General features: G+C 41.7%; 1 protein-coding gene across 9 annotated transcripts in view; it reads right to left on the bottom strand.

Annotated features, from left to right (window-relative positions):
• The window catches only part of LOC110533631 (nuclear receptor corepressor 1), a 118,870-nt gene that overhangs the window by 41,317 nt on the left and 51,687 nt on the right, over positions 1-25,866 (bottom strand). For 8 of the 9 annotated variants that reach the window (XM_036990037.1, XM_036990038.1, XM_036990044.1 and 5 more), the window contains exons 15-16: positions 2,920-3,050; positions 1,742-2,040 (exon numbers count right to left, since the gene is read on the bottom strand). In XM_036990037.1, the coding sequence (XP_036845932.1) occupies positions 1,742-2,040; positions 2,920-3,050 (430 nt within the window). Of the gene's footprint in view, positions 1-1,741; positions 2,041-2,919; positions 3,051-17,852; positions 18,072-25,866 lie in introns of those variants that run through there. The other variant, XM_036990045.1, reaches the window with a different exon arrangement.

Here is a 25,866-nt window from a genome sequence, read left to right as displayed (position 1 = left end):
ATTTGAACCGAAATGCAATTCATGGGAGGGTTGCTAGGAAGAAGCCTCTGCTGTCAAAAAAATAATCAAAATGACCATCTTAACTTTGCCAGAGACCACCTGGACAAACCTGAAGGTTTCTGGAAGTCCATTCTCTGAACCAATGAGTCCAAAATTAACCTTTTTGGTCACAATCATCCCCTCCTGGATTCTAGAGCCTTGCTGTCTAATATTTGTTTTGTGCCTGCAGCAAACTATGAGTAACATTTTTTTGTTACTTGTATAACTTTGAGCTGGGATGTCTGTCCTGCAAATAATTTCAGTCAGAAACCATATAAAATGTTTGCAATATGCTCGTTAGCATTCTCTATGGGATTTTACATGTACTTGTTAAAGGCTAACCTTTGGATTTCAAAGGCTCAGTGGGGTTTGAAAATAGCACTCCTTTGTGTTCAGTGGTGGTATTACCAAATATCCCGGGATGGCAAAAGATAAAGGTATGACTATCTGGATACCGCCCAAGCCTAACACACACAAAACCAGCACGGAGGCTGTGAATCAGCAGAGGAGAAGAGAGGAGACAAGCAGTCTGCTCAGCAGTCAGTCATTTCAGAAGATTGAACTTAAAATGGTCATATGCAAATCCCTGACGCACCAGGGCCAAGAGGGGACAAGGGGTTGACAAACTGCACCTTATTTCCCAGTCTGACTTAAAAAAGGACAGCACAACATGTAGGTTTTGGTCAATACAGAAATTAGCCATAAAGACGAAATTACTTAAAATAATACATCTTGATTTTACATCCTTGGATGGATATTCACCTTTCTGAGATGGATAATCAATTATTCCATTCAAATCTTTACAAGGATGTAGCTTAAATTCACCTTTCTAAAACACTTTTGTGTTTGCTTGAATGCTCTGGTCAGAGACCTGAGCCTGCACTGTCTTGACGTTCCTCACACAAACATCAAAAGAAGCTCTCAGAGCAGCACAAGGACAAATTAAGTGGTTCGGCTGAGGTACAGCTGTGAGGAGCCATGACAACAGGTCCACCCCAGACACCACACTATTGCCATTGTGATGATGGCTAGGGTATAGGCTAGACAGACTGAACCCCTGGCTAGGTTACAGAAGTGAGACAGTCTGTTATGGCATTGTGTTGAGGAGCAAAACATCAAAAAGAAAATCAACCTGAACCTGGTGAACCAGGGACCTATTCAGTGCGGTGACATGATAGAAATATAGCTAATGAATAGAACTGACTCCAGTTGTTAACTGCCCACCCTGTCACGTGTGTGTAAAGGTACCCGGGGTTAATGATATAGTATGTGGTGTTTTTCTTGAAGCAAGAGGTGTTTCAGCTCAGCTGTATGACCATTGGGACTTATTTAGGCAAGTTGTGCCATCCTCTTCTATAGCTGGGACCTATAAAAGCATCTTCACAATGCTATTATATTTCAGGGCCTTTCCAGGAAAAAAACAGTTGATCTCTCACATAAGATAATTATGAAGCCACAGTTCACTCCCCACACACTTGTTCAAACCTCCATAGCTGAGGAGCAATACCGCAAGTTGACAGGAGTTGAGACTTATTATCTACTCAGTCCCAGTGTCACAAATACAACATAACCACAAAACTAGTAAACCACCTTAGTAAGCATAAAAGTCTATTTTTTTTTATGCATCTTGGTAAACATTTTTCTTCTTCTTTCAGGGGATGGTAGTGGGCTACTAAAAGCATAGAATAGCTGAGGTGCTTACCTCCTCTGTTAGGGTCCATGGGGGGCTCACCCGGTGCAGATTTGGTGGGCTCTCTCACAGCCTTCTGGGTAGTAGGCTCAGGTTTGGAAGGCTGAGGGGGCTCGGAGGGCAAGAGAGGCTCGGGTGGCGTTGGCTCCTCGGCAGCCACAGAGGCAGCCTCATTGGCCATAGAGCGCGTGGTGATCCTTCCCTTGCGTCGGCCCTGGCTGTTGGCGGTCTTCCTGCCACGTGGCGTGCTCTGCTCCTTACCGTCCTCGTCCTCCCCGCCGTCACACTTGTCTTTGTCTTTTCCGATGTCCCTGGAGGACACAAGAGAAGGGATTGTTTTATTTTATTCAACTCAACTCTTTATTCAACTCCAATTAATTTTGAGATGGAGAAGGGATTAGAAGAATTGAGGAAAAGCGAAATGAAAAAGAGCTACTGACTCTTAAGAGGAGAGCCCGGCAGACATCTTGACCCCAGGACTCTGATCCATTAGCCAGATAACTCCCTGCCTTTTTACCCAGCTGGATCAGTGGGCAGCAGTTGACTCATATGTCCTAACCAACCATCAAATGAGAAATGCAAGTGCCTGTAAAAAAATTAATGTTTTTTTGTTGTTGTAATTATTATTATTATTATTATTTAGATTGGACTATTATTTAGATTTTCCTAAGCATTTAGCTATGCAAATAATAGGCTTGTACAGTTTATGAAAATGTCCATTGTGGAATTGACAGGCACTTGCATTTCTCATTTGATGGTTGGTTAGGACACGAGTCATGACTAACTGCTGCCCACTGATCCAGCTGACTCTTAAGAGTCAGTAGCTCTTTTTCATTTAGCTTTTCCTCAATTCTTCTAAACCCTTGATCTCAAAATTAACTAGAATAGAACATCCGAAGGAGAGAGGACAGGAGTAATCGATGGAACATTGAAAGCAGTCGGGTGGTGAGGTCAGCCTGGCCATCACCCCAGAGAAGGGCAGTGGTTCTCTGCCACTATGGCCTGATTTACAACACATCTATGAGGGCTCCAGAATTCCTGTCACCTCAACTGAAGGTAAACATTTACTGGGAGGTTCAGATTCTCAGAGGTGGATCGGGCCAGAGGGTGACTATATCCAGGACTAAAAGCTGTACCTGTGGGAAACCCATGCAAAAGTGTATACGCACACAGAGCTATTCAAAACTCACCTGGAGTCCTCCTTTTCATCTTTCTCTTCCTCTTCCTTATTCTGCTCGTCCTCTTTTTTCTCTGACTTCTCCAACTTGTCCTCTTCAGGTTTATCGTCTGACTTTTCTTCTTGTGAGGATCGTGTTATTTGCTAGAGAAAAAACAAGGATACATTTTTTAAATTACTATTTTTAAAATGTATACATGGCAACTCTTCACCAGAGTCATCAAATAGGGAGATTCTCTAATCTCTCATGATGCCAGACAGAGAGCACTCTCGTCTATTCAAGTTCATCATGATGACGCAGTTCAATCTGGGCCAGAAAGTTTACAAAAAGGCAGCCCACTGCTCATTAATGTCTAGTTTTAAAAGTCTGGCCATGTTTGAATTCCTATTTAGTGACCGAGTGAGTGAGGTTAATGAGGCACACAGCTAAAACAGCTCGCCATGACCCACTTTCCTTTTAAGGCAACATAATAGTGGTGCGCTAGAACAACACCCTTTAGGAAAGAAAAGGATTCAGGATGAAAAATAAGTAACACCGTAAAAAATACCAAATGATGGGAACTGATTATGTTTCAATACATGTGTATTTCTGTAACATGGCTAAAACACCTTTCTCCTACACATTGCCTGTGTGACTAGTTAACTTCTCGGGAAGGTATGGTCCGCTTTGCACGTCTCACAGAGAACTAAGAAGATCAGATGTACCAATGCATACACAATATTCAGTATTATCTAGAAGCCATATGTTGCCATGTTGACCAGTGTTAAATGTAAATGACCAATGAGTCGGTATAGGTGTTTTTGCACTTGACCAATGAGAATGAGACCAATGAACACGTGCAAGTTGACAGTAGGAGGTGTAAAACTTGTCTGGCATAGTGTTTCAGCTGAGCACAATCCTTCCATTGGGATGTAAATTAAAGACTTGAATTGGATTCAAGCATTTGTTCTCAATATCTTCATTACCATTCACAAAGCAATAAACTGACGGACCTACAAATCACAGCATGAATCTTAGAACGACCTACGGTTTATTTCAGATATGATATACCATGTCATGGCCTATTAATGCACTCTCCAGCCAAGCGAAGCCACAAATCAAACTGCAGTTAAATCTCTTTACTGTTGCAGCAATCACCCAAACTCAATGTCTGACCCCTTACACATTCAGAAGCCTGCTAAAAGTTCACTGAGTGGTCTGCTGCTTAATTCTTCAGACTAAAGAGAGAACAGACAGACTGTCCCACAAACTGAACAACAGTACTATGTCATAATGTGACGAGCTAGCCTAACAGCCCTAGGGTTATTCCCCCATTTACCAGGCAGTCCAATATCCTCAAAGCTAACCAAATAAGAAAAGAAAGGGAACCAGGAGTGGAGTTTAACAGCCTGGTCATGCACCCAGTGTCAATAAGATGACTATGGCTTCCTTTGATGATCTTCACATGGAGAGGGTGTCCACAGGATCATGCCACACACACACACAGACCATAAGTACAATACATGTGATTGTTCCCCCTGGATTCAGCTGGTGTAGAAAATCAAAAGGCCTCACATGACAACTAAATGAAGAGAATTACAGTGAAAGATGGGGGTGAGTGATAGGGTGTCCTGAACCCACAACCACCCCAACCCATCTTAGAAAAATCAGAGTTCATATACGCAATCATTCAAGTCATTATGATTGCCCATGACAATTAGTAATCACATTAGCTTACAGCAAGAATGCAGATACTATACAAACCAAGATTTACTTTTGCAGCCACCAATCAATATAAAGCTTTTGGCGGATCCACCAATGATGAAAAGGATCTTAATGTTGCATTTTGTATAAAAATATTAAGTACACAATTATATACAGGATCAGTCAAAAGTTACTCATTCACCTACTCGTTCAAAGGGTTTTCGTTATTTATTTATTTTTTTACAATTTTGTACATTGTAGAATTATAGTGAAGACATCAAAACTACAAAATAACAGATATGGAATCATGTAGTAAACAAAAAAAGTGTTAAATCAAAATTATGTAATATTTTTGATTCTTCAAAGTAGCAACCCTTTGCCTTGATGACAGCTTTGTACATTCGTTGCATTCTCTCAAGTAGCTTCACCTGGAATGCTTTTCCAACAGTCTTGAAGGAGTTCCAATTTAAGCAGAGCACTTGTTGGTTGCTTTTCCTTCACTCTGCGGTCCAACTCATCCCAAACCATCTCAATTGGGTTGAGGTCATCTGATGCAGAATTCCATCACTCTTCTTGGTCAAATAGCCTTTACACATCCTGGAGGTGTGTTGGGTCATTGTCCTGTTGAAAAACAAATGATAGTTGGACGAAGCGCACACCACATGGGATGGCGTTTTCTGCAGAATGCTGTGGTAGCCATGCTGGTTAAGCGTGCCTTGAATTCTGAATAAATCACTGAGTGTCGCCGGCAAAGCACCCCCACACCACCTCCATGCTTCATGGTGGGAACCACACATGCAAAGAGCATCCGTTCACCTACTTTGCATCTCACAAAGACTCAGCAGTTGAACGCAAACACCTCACATTTGGACTAATCAGGCCAAAGGACAGATTTCCACCAGTCTAATGTCCATTGCTAGTGTTTCTTGGCCCAAGCAAGTCTTTTCTTCTTCTTACTGGTGTTTTTTAGTAGTGTTTTCTTTGCAGCAATTTGACCATGAAGGCCTGATTCACACAGTCTCCTCTGAACAGTTGATGTGTTTGTTACCTGAACTCTGTGAGCTGCAATCTGAGGTGCAGTTACTTGCCGATTTCTGAGGCTGGTAACTCTAATGAACTTCTCCTCTGCAGCAGAAGTAACGCTGGGTCTTCCTTTCCTGTGGCGGTCCTCATGAGAGACAGTTTGATGGTTTTTGCGACTGATCTTGAAGATTTGTTCAAAGTTCTTGACATTTTCCAGATTGACTGAACTTCATGCCTTAAGTAATGGACTATCATTTCTCTTTGCTTATTTGAGCTGTTCTTGTCATAATAAGAACTTGGTATTGTACCAAATAGGGTTATATTGTCTGTATACCAACCATACCTTGTCACAACACAACTGAATGGCTCAAATGCATTAAGGAAAGAAATTCCACAAATTAACTTTAAATAAGGCACACTTGTTAATTGAAATGCAATTTTTTGGTTAATACATGATTCAATATGTGTTTTTTCATAGTTTTGATGTCTTCAATATTATTCTACAATGTAGAAAATAGTCAAACAAAAAAAAAATCCTAGAATGACTAGGTGTGTCCAAACTTGACTGGTAAAGTATATCCACATAGTGAATGTTCTTAACACATAAGCATACATTACATACATATTTACCAGTAATAGTTTAGAATTTATTCACTAAAAGCAGTAGATACTAGATAGCAGAACCCCTAGGTCAGATACAGGTCTGAAGACAAGTCCCACAGAGTGATTGAGAATAGAGCAACATTCTTTATTATCATTGCTGGCGCAGAACACCACAGACTACCTCCCTCCTCTGCCTGTTCCACGAAAGTACTGTGCTGGAACAAGTCTGGCTATGCCAAGCCAAACATCCCATGCTGGTACTGGATGGGGCCAAGGAATTTCAAAACTCAGTGGTGAGGCAGAGGGGGAATGAGGCAGAGAAGATAAAAGGAGAGCGAGCAAGAGTGAACGAGAACAAGAGAGAAATAGTAGAAACAGGGAGAAAGGCAGAGAAGATAAGTAGATTATTTAAAAAGCATGAAGAGGGACAAGGATGAATTTGAATGCATGAAGACAGACATTAGTGGTGGGCTCGATCTACAGACAGATCAGAGAGACCATTTGGCCAAGTAGACATGAGTCATGTTCAGCAAAAAAACAGAAAACATTTAGCAACAACACAAATCTGTGTTCCTTTTGGAGACGTTCAGGTAATACCACTTGTGAAACTCCATTTAAAAAGGGTTCTGTACCACAGTTATTCCTCCACACTAGAGCAGTCCTGGTGGGGTCAGGGATCACGTGTGTTTATTTTGGAGGCCATCTGGGCACCATGATGGCATTCCTGTCTTCTCTCCCCATTCTGCTCAAGTGCTTCCAGTGCTGCTTCCACACCACTGATGTTCTCCAAATCTTAATGGAGCCCTGTTTGCCAGTTTTTTTAGACTGTTTTCCCCCCCTGACCTGGTCTGAGTTTTAATTTCTCCCCTCTCTCGCCTTCTTTTCACTGGTTCCCTAGTGCTGTTTGAGTAAGGAAATGACAACCACAAGATCATCTTTTCCTTTTCCTAACCTGGAGTTTAAATGGGGCATCAGAGAGATCTTTGAAACACACACACTGTTAACTTCTCTAGGGTAGGGGACAGCATTTGGAATTTTGGATGAAAAGAGTGCCCAAATTAAATTGCCTTCTACTCAGGCCCAGAAGATAGGATACGCATATAATTAGTAGATTTGGATAGAAAACATTCTAAAGTTTCCAAAACTGTTAAAATAATGTCTGAGTATAAGAGAACTGATTTGGCAGGCGAAAACCTGAGAAAAATCCATTCAGGAAGCTGGATTATATATTTGTTTTTATTTTTCTATTCAATGCCATTACAGTATCCATTGACTTAGGACTCAAATTGCAGTTCCTATGCCTTCCACTAGATGTCAACAGTCTCTAGAAATTGTTTCAGGCTTGTATTCTGAAAAATTAGGGAGTAAGAGTAGTCTCAATGAGTGGAACCTGGCGTGTCACAGAGATTTTTCATGCGTGAGACCGAGAGTGTGCCTTTCTTGTTTACCTTTTATATTGACAACGTTATTGTCCGGTTGAAATATTAGCAATTATTTTGGCTAAAAACAACCTGAGGATGGAATATAAACATCGTTTGACATGTTTCTATGAACTTTACGGATACAATTTGGATTTTTTGTCTGCCTGTTGTGACTGCGTTGGAGCCTGTGGATTACTGAAGAAAACGATCGAACAAAGGGGAGGTTTTCAGATATAAAGCGAGAATTTATCGAACAAAAGGAACATTTATTGAATAAATTAATGTCTTCTGAGTGCAATCATATAAAGATCATCAAAGGTAAGTGATTACTTTTATCTCTATTTTTGACTTGTGTAACTCTTCTACTTGGCTGGTTACTGTTTGTAATGATTTGTCTGCTGGGCTATGGTATGCTTTCGCCGTAAAGTATTTTTTTAAATCTGACACCGTGGTTGGATTCACAAGAAGTTCATCTTTAAACCTATGTAAAATAGTTGTATCTTTTCTGAATTTTTGTAATGAGTATTTCTGTATTTGAATTTGGTGCTCTGCATTCTCACTGGATATTGGCCAGGTGGGACGCTAGCGTCCCACATAACCTAGAGAGGTTAACAACCTTCAATGAGAAAAGGGAGTAGAATAGACCGTTTGAAAATACCCAACTACTATCTACCGCTAGCTATTCAACCTACCCATCTACCTACAATTCAGTTTGGTATGACCTTCAACTCAAATGAGGGGGGGGGGGGGGGGACTTAACCCTTTCAGAAAACACTCTTGTACAATTAAGTCAGAATTGGTTTCCTCTCCAAGAGAGCAAAGAAAAACAGAACAAACTTTACAGAAAATACTTATCTACCGCAAGCCATCTAACCCACCTACCTACAGTTCAGTTTGACCTTTTACAATCCAATGATCCAATAGGCTAATCCAATTAGATAACAAACTTACTAGAATTTCTGTCCTCCACTGGACTCCAGACCTGGGTTCAAATACTCTGTGCTTTATTGAGCTTGCAAAACAGCAAAACCCATCCACATGGCACTCCAGGTGGGCTAGATCAAACAAGTATTTGAAAGACTCAAATAGCATTTGAACACCGGTCTAACTCAAAACCAGTGGATCGTCCACTCTCCCCCTGCATGTCATGATCCAGGTCACTGTGCCAAGTAGGCACCTGGTGAGGCGCTGAAGGCAAGGTTTGGCTCTCTTGGCGTCGCTACAGAAAGCTAATGGGTTCTGCTTGACTGCTGCTAGATAAATATTCACTGCCAAGTGATTACAAAGAAGAAAAGAAGAAGGGAGGGAAACCACTTCTTGCCATTGCATGTCCAACAGAAGCAGGCATTATTGAGAGTAGTGTAAAAAAAAAAAAAGACGTGGCAATAGCGCTGACTGATTTCCCTACAATTACATTCCTTAATTTCTTCTCCTGCCGTCTGTGTGAAAGTCTGCCACCTGCTGTAGACTAGAGTAACATCTGTGTGGCTTATAGTGTGGGTAGTAATTCCCATGTAACCTGCATGTGGACTTGGTTACAGCCCAGTGAACTGAACTCCTCTAGGTCACCTTTGACTCCATGACACACACGCCCTTTGGCCCTGGAGGCCATGGCTGGAGGAGAAGGTCAGCAGGCTCTGTCACCTCATAAAATAACAGCTATTCCAGTCCGGATCCATTTCAACATCCCGCATGGCAATGCAAGCAGCCAAGCAGAGGAATACACAACGGGTTTGGTGGATAGAAAGACATTTTGGAAATACAGGTGTAATGGTGTATACTTTTTGTGAATGCTTTTCTTCAGTGTTCAATTTGTTGTTTTAATGCAATCACTTGTAATGCAATAACTATGAGGTGCTAACTACTAACACAGGTCAATATAAAATATATAAAACAGATCCATGCGACATCCATATAGCAGAGTATGAGGAAAATATTAGATTTCACAACAAAAAAGTCCATTGCAGGGGTATTTAAGAGTAGAGAGTTAACTAAGTGGGGGGGCATGCCATCCTTGTGCCCTTCATTTCAGCTGGTTTCTAGGTCAGCCCTGAACATGATGAATGATTTATTTTTAATTTGCACAATTTTTATTTTTTAACTATTTTTGCTTTGTCATTATTGGGTGTTGTGTAGATTGACAAGGATTATTATTTTTATTTTTTGAATAAGGCTGTAACATAACAAAATGTGGAAAAAGTCAAGGGGTCTGAATACTTTCTGAATGCACTGTATATATATATATTTTTCTCTCTCGAATGTCAGATGATCTGGGCCAAAAGACAGTTTTTTATATATTGTTTTAAAGAGAACACACCTGTGTCTCGTTACAGAAGCCCAAATTTGATATTCTCTCCATTTGATATACAACTTGGCCTATTAAGCCACTCTTTCAGTTGAATGCATGCTACATTTCTGCTGCCGCGATATTTCTTGATCAAACTAATGAATCTAACAGAGTTCTAGGTTCAGAAAGTTAAGTTGTTTTTGAATAACCCCAAAACATGGGAGGCCTAAGGTAATGAGAGAGAGATTTTATATCTTGCTATTGTTTCTTCTAATGAGAAATTTGAACAAACCTTACAGCTGAGCAAAGCGCTGTAAGACTGAAAGGACGCATGCATAAGTGGCCAGAAAAGAAGTCCCCCCTTGCTGTTGCGAACCAAACTAGTAAAAACCTAATACTACTAACTGAAATATCATTAAATCAAAGTTAAATTAAGACAATTTAAAGTTATGAACAGTTGTGGAAAAAGTACCCAATTGTCATACTTAAAAAAGTAAAGATATCTTTAACCTCTTGGTGTTAGGGGGCAGTATTTTCATTTTTGGAAGAAAAAAACGTTTCCGTTTTAAACGGGATATTTAGTCAGGAAAAGATGCTAGAATATGCATATAATTGACAGCTTTGGATAGAAAACACTAACGTTTCCAAAACTGTAAAGATATTGTCTGAGTATAACAGAACTGATGTTGCAGGCAAAAGCCTGAGAAAAATCCAATCCGGAAGTGCCCCAGGTTTTGAAAGCGCTGCGTTCCAATGACTCCCTATTCAGCGGTGAATGTACCATCAACGAGCTTACGCTTTCTACGTATTCCCCAAGGTGTCTACAGCATTGTGACGTAGTTTTACGCATTTCTGTTGAAGAATAGCCATAGGCGGCCACATTGCGTTATGCTAATTGGTGTCAGATGATGACAACGGTCCCGTTCACGGGATGGGGTGTCACTACAGGTTAATAGAAAATGACTCAAGTAAAAGTCACCCAGTAAAATCCTACTTGAGTAAAAGTCTTTGGTTTTAAATATACTGAAGTATCAAAAGTAAACTTAATTGCTAAAATACACTTAAGTATGAAAAGTATAAATCATGTCAAATTCCTTATATTAAGCACACCAGACAGCACCTTTTTATTTATTTTTACAAATAGCCAGGGGCACGCACCACATGAAAGATGGCGCCAAAAGAGATGGTCGCTTCGAGTCCTGAAGAAACTATGCTGTATTTTGTTTTTTATGTATTATTTTCTTACCTTGTTACCCCAGGAAATCTTAAGTCTCATTACATACAGCCGGGATTACCTATTGGATATAAGAATGACGTTAACTTACCAACACAACGACCAGGAATTACGACTTTCCCGAAGTGGATCCCGTTTGGACCACCACCCAGGACAATGGATCTAATCCCAGAAGCCGACCCAAAACAACGGTGCCGCAGAAGGGGCAGATGGAGCGGCCTCCTGGTTAGGCTCCATAGACGTGCACATCTCCCACCACTCCAGAGTATACTACACACCAATGTCCAATCTCTTGACAACAAGGTAGACGAAATTAGAGCAAGGGTTGCCATCCAGAGAAACAGAGATTGAAATATGGCTCTCTCAGGATATGTTGTCAGAATCGGTTCAGCCACCAGACTTATCCATGCATTGCACCAACAGAGACACACACCTCTCTGGGAAGAGGAAGGGCAGGGGTGTATGCCTCATGATTAATGACTCATGGTGTAATCATATCAACATACAGAAACTCAAGTCCTTCTGCTCACTCAACCTAGAATTCCTTACAATCAAATGCCAGCCATATTACCTCCCAAGAGAATTCTCGTCAGTAATCATCACAGATGTGTACATTCCTCCTCAAGCAGACGCCAAAACGGCCCTCAAGAAACTTCACTGGACTCTATGTAAAATGGAAACCATATATCCTGAGGCTGCATTTATTGTAGCTGGGGATTTTAACAAAGCAAATTTGAAAACAAGGCTACCTAAATTCTAATCAGCATACTGATTGCAGTATTCGCGGGAGTAACACTCGATCACTGCTATTCTAACTTCCGCGATGCATACAAAGCCCTAACCCACCCACCCTTCGGTAAATCCGACCACGACACCATCTTGCGCCTACCGTCTTATAGGCAGAAACTCAAACAGGATGTACCAGTGACAAGAACTATTCAACGCTGGTTTGACTAATCGAAATCCACGCTTCAAGATTGTTTTGATCATGCGGACTGGGATATGCTCCGGTCAGCCTCAGAGAACAACATCGATCTATACGCTGACTCAGTGAGTCAGTTTATAAGGAAGTGCATTGGGGATGTTGTACCCACTGTGACTATTAAAACCTACCCTAACCAGAAACCGTGGATGGATGCCGGCATTCGCGCAATAATGAAAGCGTGAACCACCACATTTAACCATGGAAAGAGGTCTGGGAACATGGCTGAATATAAACAGTGTAGGTATTCCCTCTGCAAGGCAATCAAACAAACGAAATGCAGGTACAGGGACAAAATGGGGTCGCAATTCAGACACAAGACATATGTGGCAGGGTCTACAGGAAATCACGGACTACAAAAAGAAAACCAGCCACGTCACGGACACAGATGTCATGCTTCCAAACAAACTAAACGCCCTCTTTGAGGATAATACAGTGCCACCGTCGCGGCCCCGCTAACAAGGATTGCTCCCCTCCCTCCTCCGGGGCCTCCGTGAGTAAAACGTTTAAAAGTGTCAACCCTCGCAAGGCTGCTGGCCCAGACGGCATCCCTAGCCGCGTCCTCAGAACATGCACAGACCATGGCTGGTGTGTTTACGGACATATTCAGGCACTCCCTATCCCAGTCTGCTGTCCCCACATTTCAAGATGGCCACCATTGTTCCTGTACCCAAGAAGGCAAAGATAACTGAACTAAACGATGCAAATCGCCATCACACTGCACTATCCCATCTGGACAAGAGGAATACCTATGTAAGAATGCTGTTCATCGACTACAGCTCAGCATTTAACACGATAGTGCCCTCTAAGTTCGTCATCAAGCTGGAGGCCCTGGGTCTCAACCCCGCCCTGCGCAATTGGGTCCTGGACTTTGGCGGGCTGTCCCCAGGTGGTGATGGTAGGAAACAACATCTGCACATCGCTGACCCTCAACTTTGGGGCCTCACAAGAGTGCGTGCTCAGCCCCCTCCTGTACTCCCAGTTCACCCACGACTGCATGGCCATGAACACCAATCACTCAATCATCAAGTTTGCAGACAACAGTAGAGGGCTTGATTAGCAACAATGAGACAGCCTACAGACAGGAGATGAGGGCACACGGAGTGTGGTGTCAGGAAAACAACCTCTCACTCAACGTCAAGAAAACAAAAGGAGATGATAGTGGACTTCAGGAAAGAGCAGAGGGAGCACCCCCCTATTCACACCCGAGGGACAGCAGTGTTGAAGGTGGATAGTTAAGTTCCTCTGTGTACACATCACGGACAAACTGAAATTGTCCACCCACACATACAGTGTGGTGAAGGCGCAACAGCGCCTCTTCAACCTCAGGAGGCTGAAGAAATTTGGATTGTCACCTAAAACACTCAAACTTTTACAGATGCACAAATCGAGAGCATCCTGTCGGGCTGCTTCACAGCCTGGTACGACAACTGCGCCGCCCTCAACCGCAAGGCTCTTGTGCGGTCTGCACAAAGCATCACCGTGGGCAAATTATCTGCCCTCCATCCAGAAGGCGAGGTCAGTACAGGTGCATCAAAACTGGGACTGAGAGACTGAAAAACAGCTTCTATCTCAAGGCCATCAGACCTTGCAGCAGTCACTAACTCAGAGGCTGCTGCCTACATTGAGACCCAATCACTGGCCACCTTAAATGGATCACTAGTCACTTTAAACAATGCCATTTTATATAAAGCCACTTTAATAATGTTTACATATCATACATTCGTGATATGCATATAACACCATTATTTCACCTTGCCTATGCTGCTCGGCCATCCACATATTTATATTCTCATTCACCCCTTTAGACTTGTGAGTACTATGTAGTTGTTGGGAAATTGTTAGATATTACTGCACTGCCGGAACTAGAAGCACAAGCATTTTGCTACACTTGCATTAACCTCTCTGCGCACAGAACCCGCTAGCGGGCTGAAATTCCATAACATATGGTGATCGCTACATAAAAAGTCACAAACTGCAAATCACAAACTGCAATAAAATAAATAGTTTACCTTTGACGATCTTCATCTGTTTGCAATTCCAATGCTCATTGTTACACAATGAATGATCTTTTGTTTGATAAAATCAGTTTTTATAGCCTAACACGAAGCATTTTGTGAACCGCTTGTGTAGTGAATTCCGTCTCATTCCATTTTCGATGACTCATTCCATTGTAAATCACCCATACAGAACGTGACTTCTCCAGTCATGTTTGGTTTCACTGCAATCAACTGGTTTGTTAATAACACAATCAAACCTGATGGGCCATTTCGCGGGACGTATTGACTGAAAGAAACCGATTTGAAGACAAGTAATGACATCATTGTGCACCAATGATTTGCCCGATGTTTCGTTGATTGACTGTCTTTTAACCCAATGACCACTGATCGTCTTGAAATCTAGCTGGGTAGATAGCCAATGAGCTGAGCTAAACGGCAATACGCCATGTTTATGTGTTGCAAGACCAACCCATGTAGTAAGCTCCAGCGTAACGAGAGTCATGCGCTATTGCATTTTCTTACCGGAAGGAGAAACACATTACGCATTGCATTGTTTGGTGAACGCGCAGATTCAGCTGTTTATATATATCAATCATTATGGTGACTAAGTCAAGTCTAGATATACAGACAACTTTAGAATAAATTGATTGGGAAGGTGAGACAGAGATTGTTGTAGGACGCTTCATTTAGCGATTGTGGAAGAATATTTTTTGAACGGGAGAGGACATCGTTTTGGACTGGTAAGTTCTTATCAAGCTAATGCCCTTGTTTGAAATTAATAATGTAAAATATTGTGATTTATTTATTTATTTTAGAAGCAATATATAAACATTTAATGTCATGAAATGTGAGATGCTTGTGTCTGCCGCCCCACCCCCCAACCCATATGAAATAGCCTATTTGAGGCTGTTGAGCAGAGGGCAGGACCACATCAATGGCCAAAGTGAAATGGAGACAGTAGATCTAGCTGGTCTGTCATAATATAGAGACAGTAGATCTAGCTGAAATGTCATAATATAAAATAAACAGTAGATCTAGCAGGTAATAATAATATAATATATTCAACCTTCAACTCTCTATAGATATATCTGTTTATTATACCTGTTGATACAGGGCTCCTATGTGAAACTATTCTAACTGAACATTTTCTTTCACAGTGACACTGACTCCGAATGGGAGTCTTATCCGGTGTCCTGTGTGAATTTAAGTATGCTCTCTAATTCTCTCTTTCTCTCAGAGGACCTGAGCCCTAGGACCATGCGTCAGGACTACCTGGCATGATGACTCCTTGCTGTCCCCAGTCCACCTGGCCTTGCCGCTGTTCCAGTTTCAACTATTCTGCCTGCGGCTATGGAACCCTAAACTGTTCATTTTTACTCTTGAGGTGCTGTCCTGTTGCACCCTCTACAACCACTGATCGCCACCTGGCACAGCCAGAAGAGGACTGGCCACCCCTCATAGCCTGGTTCCTCTAGGTTTCTTCCTAGGTTGTTGCCCCTCTAGGAAGTTTTTCCTAGCCACCGTGCTTCTACACCTGCATTGCTTGCTGTTTGTGGTTTTAGGCTGGGGCTATATAAATAGATTTGATTTGATAGAGGACTGAGGGTCTTCCAAATATTGAAAGTGTGTAAATAGTTACCCATGTTATTTTGTAAATGTATATATTTTTTTTCTTCATATTTTTTAATCAATAATTATTATTGTTATATATATATTATTTTTTACATTTATTTTTCTAAAAAAACAAATTTTGGGAGGGGGTGTGTGTGTTAGAATACCATTTTGGTATTTTGTATATAGTTATTTGTTTCAAAATGTATACCTTCACCAATTTGGCCACTTGGGTACATTTGGGCGACTTGTGTGGGACACCTGGGTGACTTCATGATAAATGTCATGTAGCACACTCATTTTGGAAATTATCATTCTGAAACTTTGCACAAGTACTGTTGCCCTCTTATATTTTTCACTGAAATTGTCCATCATCCTATCTGAATGTTTGTTTTATCTTGTTCATTTTAAAGATGATGATACAAAAATAAAAAACTTATGTTAATTTTTATTGTTTTATCTAAACCAGATCTATTGTGTGTTATTCTCCTACATTCAATTCACATTTACACAAACGTTAGAGTGTTTTCTTTCAATTGCATATCCTTGGTTCTGTGCCTGAGCTACAGGCTGTTAGATTTGGGTATGTCTTCAGGCGGAAATTGCACAAAGTAGGGGGGGAGCTGCAAGAGGTTACATCTGCCAACCATGTGTATGTGACCAATAAAATTTGATTTGATACCGTTTAGTGAGTCCGCCAGATCAGAGGCAGTAGGGTTGACCAGGGATGTTCTCTTAAGAAGTGTGTGAATTAGACAATTTTCCTGTCCTACGAAGCATTTAAAATGTAACAAGTACTTTTGGGTGTCAGGGAAAATGGAGTAAAAAATACATAATTTTCTTTAGGAATGTAGTGAAGTAAAAGTTAAAATGGTAAAGTAAAGTACAGATACCCCAAAAAACTACTTTAGTAGTATTTTATACCACTGGTTATGAGTAGAGTATTTTCCAAACTATTCTAATAAAGTGTTTGTCCTAAAGTTGCAGCTTTTAAATGGGAATAATTATCAAAGTCTATGCTATTCTCAATCAAATATTTATTTTAAATTACAAATATTTTAGGCTACAAGCTGTGAAAGTGAGCAAACAATACCAAGATGGAAAAATCTAATGAAAAGTCAAAAGAAAAATAACTTTCCACAGCTGTGGCATAAATGTGTAGTTGGCCTAGGCCTATTTCCATATTATTCTAGCAATGTTCAACCTAACTAAAATGCATATAGAGCCTAGGCCAGTAAGAGAGGAGGATGAGGAAAATGCAAATCAGTTTATAATTATCCAGTTCTGAGGACAGCAGTTGCTCTGCAGCCATGAAGATTTACAACCCATCACAAGACGCACAGCCAGCGAGGCTCGAAGACGGTCACTCGCGCCATCTACGCGCTTCGGCACACAGACACAGTTAGTAGCCTTAGCTACTACATATCTCTTTCATTCCCCAGCTCCACCAGAGTGGAATAGACTATTCGAAAAGATTTGGCCCCACTAAATATATTTTGTCAATGTCATTTTTAAAATGTTTGTTTTACATGTTTTGGACGGCCGCGAATGAGCAATAACATTGTCTATGGGCAAGCGCAGATAATTATTTCCGACCCCTATGTACTTCACTCATTTTCAGTCACCCTGGGAGAGAAAAGGGAGAGGGGGGACAAGTGACTTCAACTTTCAGACAAGTACACAATCCGTACAAAATGTAACACGTGGTTAAAAAAGTTAAATGTTAGAGTGTAGCCTATTTATATATTTATAGATAGTGGGCACATACGCGCAAGCAACTAGCCTAGCGTACATCATCAAGAACAAAAACCAGGCACTGTAGCTATGCAACTGTGATTGTACAAGAGTACAGAAAAAAACTAACTGTACTCAAATCCAGTGTTCCCCATTGTAAACTTTAAATGGGTGTTAAGGTTAGTACGCAGAGAGTTTAAAAAAAATGCAAGCAACTGTGGCTGTCCCAAGAAACTGAAAGAGGGAGAGAGAGAGAGCGAAAAAGCACAATAGAGGAGATGGGGGCGGGGGGGTGGGGGTAAAGCAAGGGGGAGAGAGACAGAGCCAACACACCACAGTACTGGTTTCAAAGCCAGACGCCACATACCTGCAAATTCATTTGTCGGTCATAAAAGCCCTTTGCCCCTGAGCAAGCCACAGCCTATGGGTGTAGCAGGCGTGAGTTTGGCCAGACCCCCGGTAGCAGTACCTCCATAGCAGCGGTAACGGTAGCAGCACTACAGATACTGCAGGACAGGATAGCAGCATCATAACAGAGCTCCTTAGAAGGGCTGCCTGGCCCCGGCACTGCTCCACATATTCCAGGAAAGCATGTCATCAAGCCGCTTAAACCGCTTGAAGAATCGTCCATCTCACATGCACATTTTAATCTATGCGGGGTCACTCAAGGTAATCCCCGTCGAGCGCTCGTCTTTGATTGGCACTCGCAGCAGCACATCAAGTTTTTTGGGCCTGTCAGATCGCTGGGGCATACCACTCTGCTTTTACTGAGGGGGGTTATCGGTTGTCTCTCGCTTACAGCGAACCAGAGCAAACCACAGAGTAGACTGTCAGTGTTTTTTTTCCTCTCTCCCTCACTCACTCTTTTTCCATTGCTCTCTCTCCCTCTCGCAAATCACTCGACCCAGTCTCTGAGGAAGTTCAGATAATTTACACAAGCTCCAGCCAACGGCTTGGTCAGGTTGAGCTGCTTTCCACCATATGACAAGGCCTTGGCGTTTTCACTTCACTGACAATGGGCATTTTAAATGCATACCGTAATACATGACAATATTAACTTAATCAAACTTTCATGACGAGTCAGTTAAGAACTAACTCCTATATATAATGACAGCCTTTCAATAATGTATACAAACACATTTTTTCCACACTGTTACATAACCCTTTACAGCAGAAGAGATGACTGGCTGATAAATTTGCATGTGAGGCTGTGTGCTCTGGCTGAACAAGGCTAATAGTTGTGATTATTGGACTGATGATGCGGAGGGCTGCTGGCCACATCATGCCTCCCAGAACCAAACTTGTGATATACAGATCTGGAGACTGGCTAGGCCACTCCAGGACCTTGAAATACTTCTAACGAAACCACTCCTTCGTTGCCCGGGCAGTGTGTTTGGGATCATTGTCATGCTGAAAGACCCAGCCACGTTTCATCTTCAATGCCCTTGCTGACGGAAGGAGGTTTACACTCAAAATCTCACGATTTTGACCCCACGGGGTGAGATCTTGCATGGAGCCCCAGATCGAGGGAGATTATCAGTGGTCTTGTATGTCTTCCATTTCCTAATATTTTCTCCCACAGTTGATTTCTTCAAACCAAGCTGCTTTCCTTTTGCAGATTCAGTCTTCCCCAGCCTGGTGCAGGTCTACAATTTTGTTTCTGGTGTCCTTTGACAGCTCTTTGGTCTTGGCCATAGTGGAGTTTGGAGTGTGACTGTTTGAGGTTGTGGACAGGTGTCTTTTATACTGACAACAAGTTCAAACAGGTGCCATTAATACAGGTAACGAGTGGAGGACAGAGGAGCCTCTTAAAGAAGAAGTTACAGGTCTGTGAGAGCCAGAAATGTTGCTTGTTTGTAGGTGACCAAATACTTAATTTCCACCATAATTTGCAAATAAATTCATTAAAAATCCTACAATGTGATTTTCTGGATTTCTTTTCTCATTTTGTCTGTCATAGTTGAAGTGTACCTATGATGAAAATTACTTTTTAAGTGGGAGAACTTGCACAATTGGTGGCTGACTAAATACTTTTTTGCCCCACTGGATGTCCTCCTGTCTCCGAGGCAAACAGAGCCTTACCTTTTTGTTTCTGCTTGTATAGACTGACATATAGTAACAGAGTCGCTTCCTCTAACTACACTGAACAAAAATAAACAAAACATGTAGTGTTGGTGCCATGTTTCATGAGCAGAAAAAAAAAGTATCCCCGACTTTTTTCATAAACACAAAACGCTTATTTCACTCAAATGTTTTACATCCCTGTTAGTGAGCATTTCTCCTTTGCCAAGATAATCCATCCACCTGACAGGTGTGGCATATCAAGAAGATGATTAAACATCATGATCATTACACAGGTGCACCTTGTGCTGGGGACAATAAAAGGCCACTTTTTGGTGCAGTTTTGTCACACAACACAATGCCACAGATCTCAAGTGTTCACGGAGTGTGCAATTGTCATGCTGACTGCAGGAATGTCCACCAGAGCTGTTGCCAGAGAATTTAATGTTCATTTCTCTACCATAAACTGCCTCCAACGTCATTTTAGAGGTTTTGGCAGTATGTCCAACTGGCATCACAACGTGTAACCACGCCAGCTCAGGACCTCCACATCTGGCTTCTTCACCTGCAGGATCATCTGAAACCAGCCACCTGATGAAACTGAGGAGTAGTTCTGTCTGTAATAAAGCCCTTTTGTGGGGAAACCCCCCCATTCTGATTGGCTGTGTCTGGCACCCCAGCCAGGGTGGGCTAAGGCCCATCCACTTGAGAACAAGGCCCACCCATGGCTGCACCACTGCCTAGTCATGTGAAATCCATAGATTAGGGCCTAATTCATTTATTTCAATTGACTGGTTCGCTTATATGAACAGTAACCCAGTAACATTTTTGAAATTGCTACATGTTGAGTTTATATTTTGTTTAATATATGTAAAAGCCATTGTCAGAAGCCAGGCAATCCTTTAAATGAGCTCAAGTAGTAGTAGCAGGAATGTTGTGTCTTAACACACAAACTAGTCTATTCTCTCATCAAGTATGAGCACAACACACACATGATTCTTACGATTTGACTGTTGGAATTAATCTATAGTGGTTCAGAAGTAGAGAAGTCCACTCGGGCCTCTACTCTGCAGTTATACCCTGCTACTCTGCCAAGTGAGATAAGACTGAAGGTCACCAGGCAGTGGGAGAAACAATAGTGAGAGGAACACGATGTTACATCGTGAAAAAATATGATGTACTATTAAGATACTGTTAATACAACTGCACCACACCAACACTTTCTCATCAATTATACCCACTTATCACACCTGTATTTCATTGTACATATTTTCCATAGAGAGTGGTATGTTAGAGGGAGAAGATGAGACAGACCAGTGAATCAAACCTCGGTCTCCAGGGGGTGTGCAACATTTGGTCTGGAGGCAGCAGGCAGCACTATTGCTAGACTAATCGATTATTAATTATCTGACATGGTGCCTCTTGGTGCTCTGCCCTTTCTGTGCTCTGCCCTTAATACATACATGGACAGAATGTTCTATAAGTACAGGGTCCACAGGGATCATGTACAGTGGGATCTGGAATTACTAATAAATAGCCTAGTACAAATACCGAGTTATATTGTATGGTCATATGACACAAAAATAGAAGTCTGACCATGCACACCAGCGGTGGGTAAAAAAATGCATGTGAAGAAAATACCTCATCCATACAGTAAATATGGTGCTACTTTTGGTGTTATGTGGCTATTTTGTTTCCACTGATCCTGTTAAGATCAACAGCATCATGAACTTTACCCAGTACCTGGAGATTCCCTCCCAATGTGTGCTCCAATCTCATAACACTTACCCTTTTTTCTAAAAATGTTTTATCCTCACAATGGGAGGGTGCTGGAGTATTGAAAACAGGGAACATCTTTCTCTGAGCAATTGTATTAGTAATATATATATATATTTTATGTGCATACAATAAAGCTCAGTTTATTTATTTATTTTATGCAGTCTTTTTTACTCATCTTTATCAAGGAAGCCAATAATTCCAAACCCCACTGTATGTTCTGCAGATAGAGGGGCAAGGGACATGAATGAATTACACATACATGGGCCAGAGGAAGCACCAAAGGCACCAATGAGCTAGAAAAGCCCAAGAGGGAACGCCAAGGCAGTCCATCGTCCTGGGATACAGGCATTAGAGGAGCTCAGACAACACGAGATTATATGAATTATGAAATCAGCTGTTAAAGCTATGCTGGGGATTTCAGAACAGGTTTAAATGTTTGTCGCCCAGAAAAAGTCACAGGTGAGTCATGGAGGTGATCATCAACTCAGACACAGCTTTTAGCGTACAACAATTCACATTTGTCTGCATTTGGTTTATATTACCATAACCTTGCAAACATAAACAATGTGTACCAATGAATACAAATCCTGTATGCCAGTTAATAGATGGGACTTGGTGTACTGTCCTCAGACACAAGACACACTAGTCCCGCTCTCACCCGCACACAACTCTTATCTAGGCGTAAAGCCAACCTGTGTGCAATCCCTTACCCTGCCCTAGGCTGCCATGGGCCTGCCTGACCTCTGCTCACCTGGGGCTGGAACCGCATATACCATATTTTACTATATACCTGTATTGATGCACGGACCGGTTTGAGTTCTCAGTTTACTTTCTATAAATGGTATTTCAGTGTTTGGTTTGTTAAGTGTGATACGCAACTCCGGCGTGTAGAATGTCCATTTTTATAGTTGAATTGAGTGGAGAAAGCCCCATTGAAATAAATTATAATTTATGTGTTGCCATCCTAGGGTCATGAATTACTCAAAGCATATATCTAACTAATTCAAAAACATAAAATAAGTTAAAAAATGTGAAAATTTTTGTGATATATTTTGTAAATATCGCCCAGCCCTAAAGTGAGTGCAGGCTGGCTGCCTGTTTCAACAGCAGCCCCAGGGCATACCACTACCACTTACAGTACATTTGGAAAGTATTCAGACCCCTTCACTTTTTCACCATTTGTTAAGTTACAGCCATATTCTAAAACTTATTAAATAATTTCCCCCTCTCAATCTACACACAATCCCCCATAATGACAAAGCAAAAACAGCCCTATACTCAGTACTATATTGAAGCACCTTCAGCAGCGATTACAGCCTTGAGTCTTCTTGGGTATGACGCTACAAGCTTGGCACACCTGTATTTGGGGAGTTTCTCCTATTCTTCTCTGCAGATCCTCTCAAGCTCTGTCAGGTTGGATGGGGAGCGTCGCTGCACAGCTATTATTATGTCTCTCCAGAGATGTTCGATCGGGTTCAAGTCCGGGCTCTGGCTGGTAATCAAGGACAGTCAGATACTTGTCCCGAAGCCACTCCTGTGTTGTCTTGGCTGTGTGCTTAGGGTCGTTTCCTTGTTGGGAGGTGAATCTTCGCCCCAGTCTGAGGTCCTGAGCAGGTTTTTATCAGGGATCTCTGCACTTGCTCCGTTCATCTCTGCCTTGATCCTGACATGTCTCCCAGTCCCTGCTGCTGAAAAATATCCCCACAGCATAACACTGCCACCACCATGCGTCACCGTGGGGGACCTTCAATGCTGCAGAAATGTTTTGGTACCCATATCTGTGCTTTGACACAATCCTGTCTCTGAGCTCTACGGACAATTCCTTCGACCTCATGGCTTGTAGAAACATCAAGGATTATCAATAGAAACTGGATGCACCTGAGCTCAATTACAAGTCTCACAGCAAAGGGTGTGAATACTTATGTAAATAAGGGATCTGTTTATTTTTTTGAAATTTGGGGGGGTGAAAAACCCGTTTAGACTTTCTAAAATTTAAAATGCTGTAACGTAACAAAATGTGGAAAAGTGAAGGGGTCTGAGTACTTTCCGAATACACAGTATGTAACGCTAACCCACATTCAGACCACTGCTCAAATCCAATGGAAAACACTCAATCATCAACTCAACTGCAGCCTCCAACTATGTTTTATTTTTTTCTACTCTCCAAACAGAGAGCCTTGTTGGATTTGAATGAGGGAAAACAGAGTCTCAGGGCTGACTAGGTGATTACGAAACAAAAATGACAAAATGTGCATAAACCTCATTGATTAAAACTCCTCCAGTGTTCTTGTGAGAGAGGGAAACAATATAAAACACGTCTGAAGTAAAACAGCACGGGCACGCCGTTGGTAAGCAGAGCTCCAAGGCACAGATAACCTTTTTGAGTGAAGTGAAGTCTGCATCTCACCCAATGTAAAAGCAATTGCTGCTCTCTCACTCCCTCTGCAAAAATAAAGGTTCTGACAAGTTTCTCACCATAACCAAATTGAGGAAATTACCTTAAACCCTCCAAAAAAGTTAAACAAGAGAGCCTACTGATGCGCATCAACATATTTTAGCAGTTAGGATGGACGGAGACTAGAATTGAGGATGACTGGGTGAGTTCACAGAGAGGGAGTCTGACTTTCCTTTTTGACCTCCGTCTCGCTTTCTCTTCCCTCAGGCTCTGGAAAGCAACACGGAGCCTTCCGACTATGGCAACCAGATTAAAAAGATTCCTGGGAACGTTTGCTGCTCCCCAGCCCTTCCATAAATCAGTCTCAGCAAGCCAGCCCAGACCTAGCTCCACTCTGTTCTGCTTCTATGCCTGGGGCCTGGTTCTTATTTACCCACACAACACATCAAGAGCCTTCGCTCACTCAGCTCCCAAACCTCACACTCCTCACAAGCCTCTGTGATTCTACTGCTAGCCTGATACACAGAGAGAGGGAGGGAGGGAGAGCTGAGGAGGCACTGTGGGCTAAAGGTCACTACAAGCGCCACTCTGTTGATCTATGTGCATGCATGCACCTTTTTGGTAACATTATATCCTTGCCGATCCCACTCCCATTCACAAGGGGGCAAAAGCAAAGTATTTAATTTGTGTTTATTCATTTTGAGTCGCCTTCCCTTGCAAGTAGGGGCGGCAGGTAGACTAGTGGTTAGAGCGTTGGGCCAGTAACCGAAAGGTTGCTAGATTGAATCCCCAAGCTAACAAGGTAAAAATATGTCATTCTGCCCCTGAAGAAGGCAGTTAACCCACTGTTCCTAGGCCATCATTGTAAATAATAATTTCTTCTTAACTGACTTGCCTAGTTAAATAAAAAATAAATAGTAGGTAGTTGGCAGCCTGGCTAGCTGGCTTTAGCTTGGCTAAAAGTACAGTACAGTACCTTTTTAGCTTCTCACATCTCCATGTGAAATAATCAGATTCATAAAAATGAATAAAATATGCCAGGCAAATATTATACTTGCCTGTGTAATATATTCCCATATCAGCAAAAAAAATAGAATGTCATGTTTTGGTCATGGAGGGGGAAAAAAAGCACATGGCTAGCTACAGCAGGGTCCACCATTTCACAATAGCCTGGAATCATTACTTCTAAACAAAATACTTGTAGTCTTCTCATTTGTTGTGAAAGAAAAAAAACTGACAATTGTCTTCCCTTGCTAGCAAGTTGGCTAAAACACTGAAAGCTAGCTAACCTTTAAGCTTCTCACATCTTCATATGAAATAATATGCCCTGGCAAACATTCTTATACTTGCCAGTGTAATCTACAACATTATCCTAATTTGATATGCTGCTTCAATTTATTCGCTCCCATATTAGCCAAAAATTGACATTCTATTTATGTCATCATGAAGAAGGAAAAAAACATAGCTTGTTGTTTTAGCCTAGAATAATGTGATCCCATCTGAACAATTGGGGGGGGGGGGGGTAATAAGGCTACAATGTTTTTTTGGTTTACTGCTTGAACAGTCGCTGAGATTATATTTGCTTATCAATGCAAAATAGGCTACTTTGATGCATAGCCAATAGCATATACAGTGGGGAGAACAAGTATTTGATAACCTGCTAAATTGGCAGTGTTTCCTACTTACAAAGCATGTAGAGGTCTGTAATTGTTACCATAGGTATACTTCAACTGTGAGAGACGGAATCTAAAACAAAAATCCAGAAAAATCACATTGTATGATTTTTAAGTAATTCATTTTCATTTTATTGCATGACATACTTACGGTCCATCTTGGACCGACTCTCTTCTCTGTATACATCAAAGAGGTCGCTCTTGCTGCTGGTGAGTCTCTGATCCACCTCTACGCAGACGACACCATTCTGTATACTTCCGGCCCTTCTTTGGACACTGTTAACAACCCTCCAGGCAAGCTTCAATGCCATACAACTCTCCTTCCGTGGCCTCCAATTGCTCTTAAATACAAGTAAAACTAAATGCATGCTCTTTAACCGATCGCTACCTGCACCTACCCGCCTGTCCAACATCACTACTCTGGACGGCTCTGACTTAGAATACGTGGACAACTACAAATACTTAGGTGTCTG

This window comes from Oncorhynchus mykiss, chromosome 10, assembly GCF_013265735.2.
Source record: "Oncorhynchus mykiss isolate Arlee chromosome 10, USDA_OmykA_1.1, whole genome shotgun sequence".
Lineage (NCBI taxonomy): Eukaryota > Metazoa > Chordata > Actinopteri > Salmoniformes > Salmonidae > Oncorhynchus > Oncorhynchus mykiss.
Note: the sequence above shows the minus strand (reverse complement) of the source record. Positions and strands in the feature narration are given on the sequence as shown.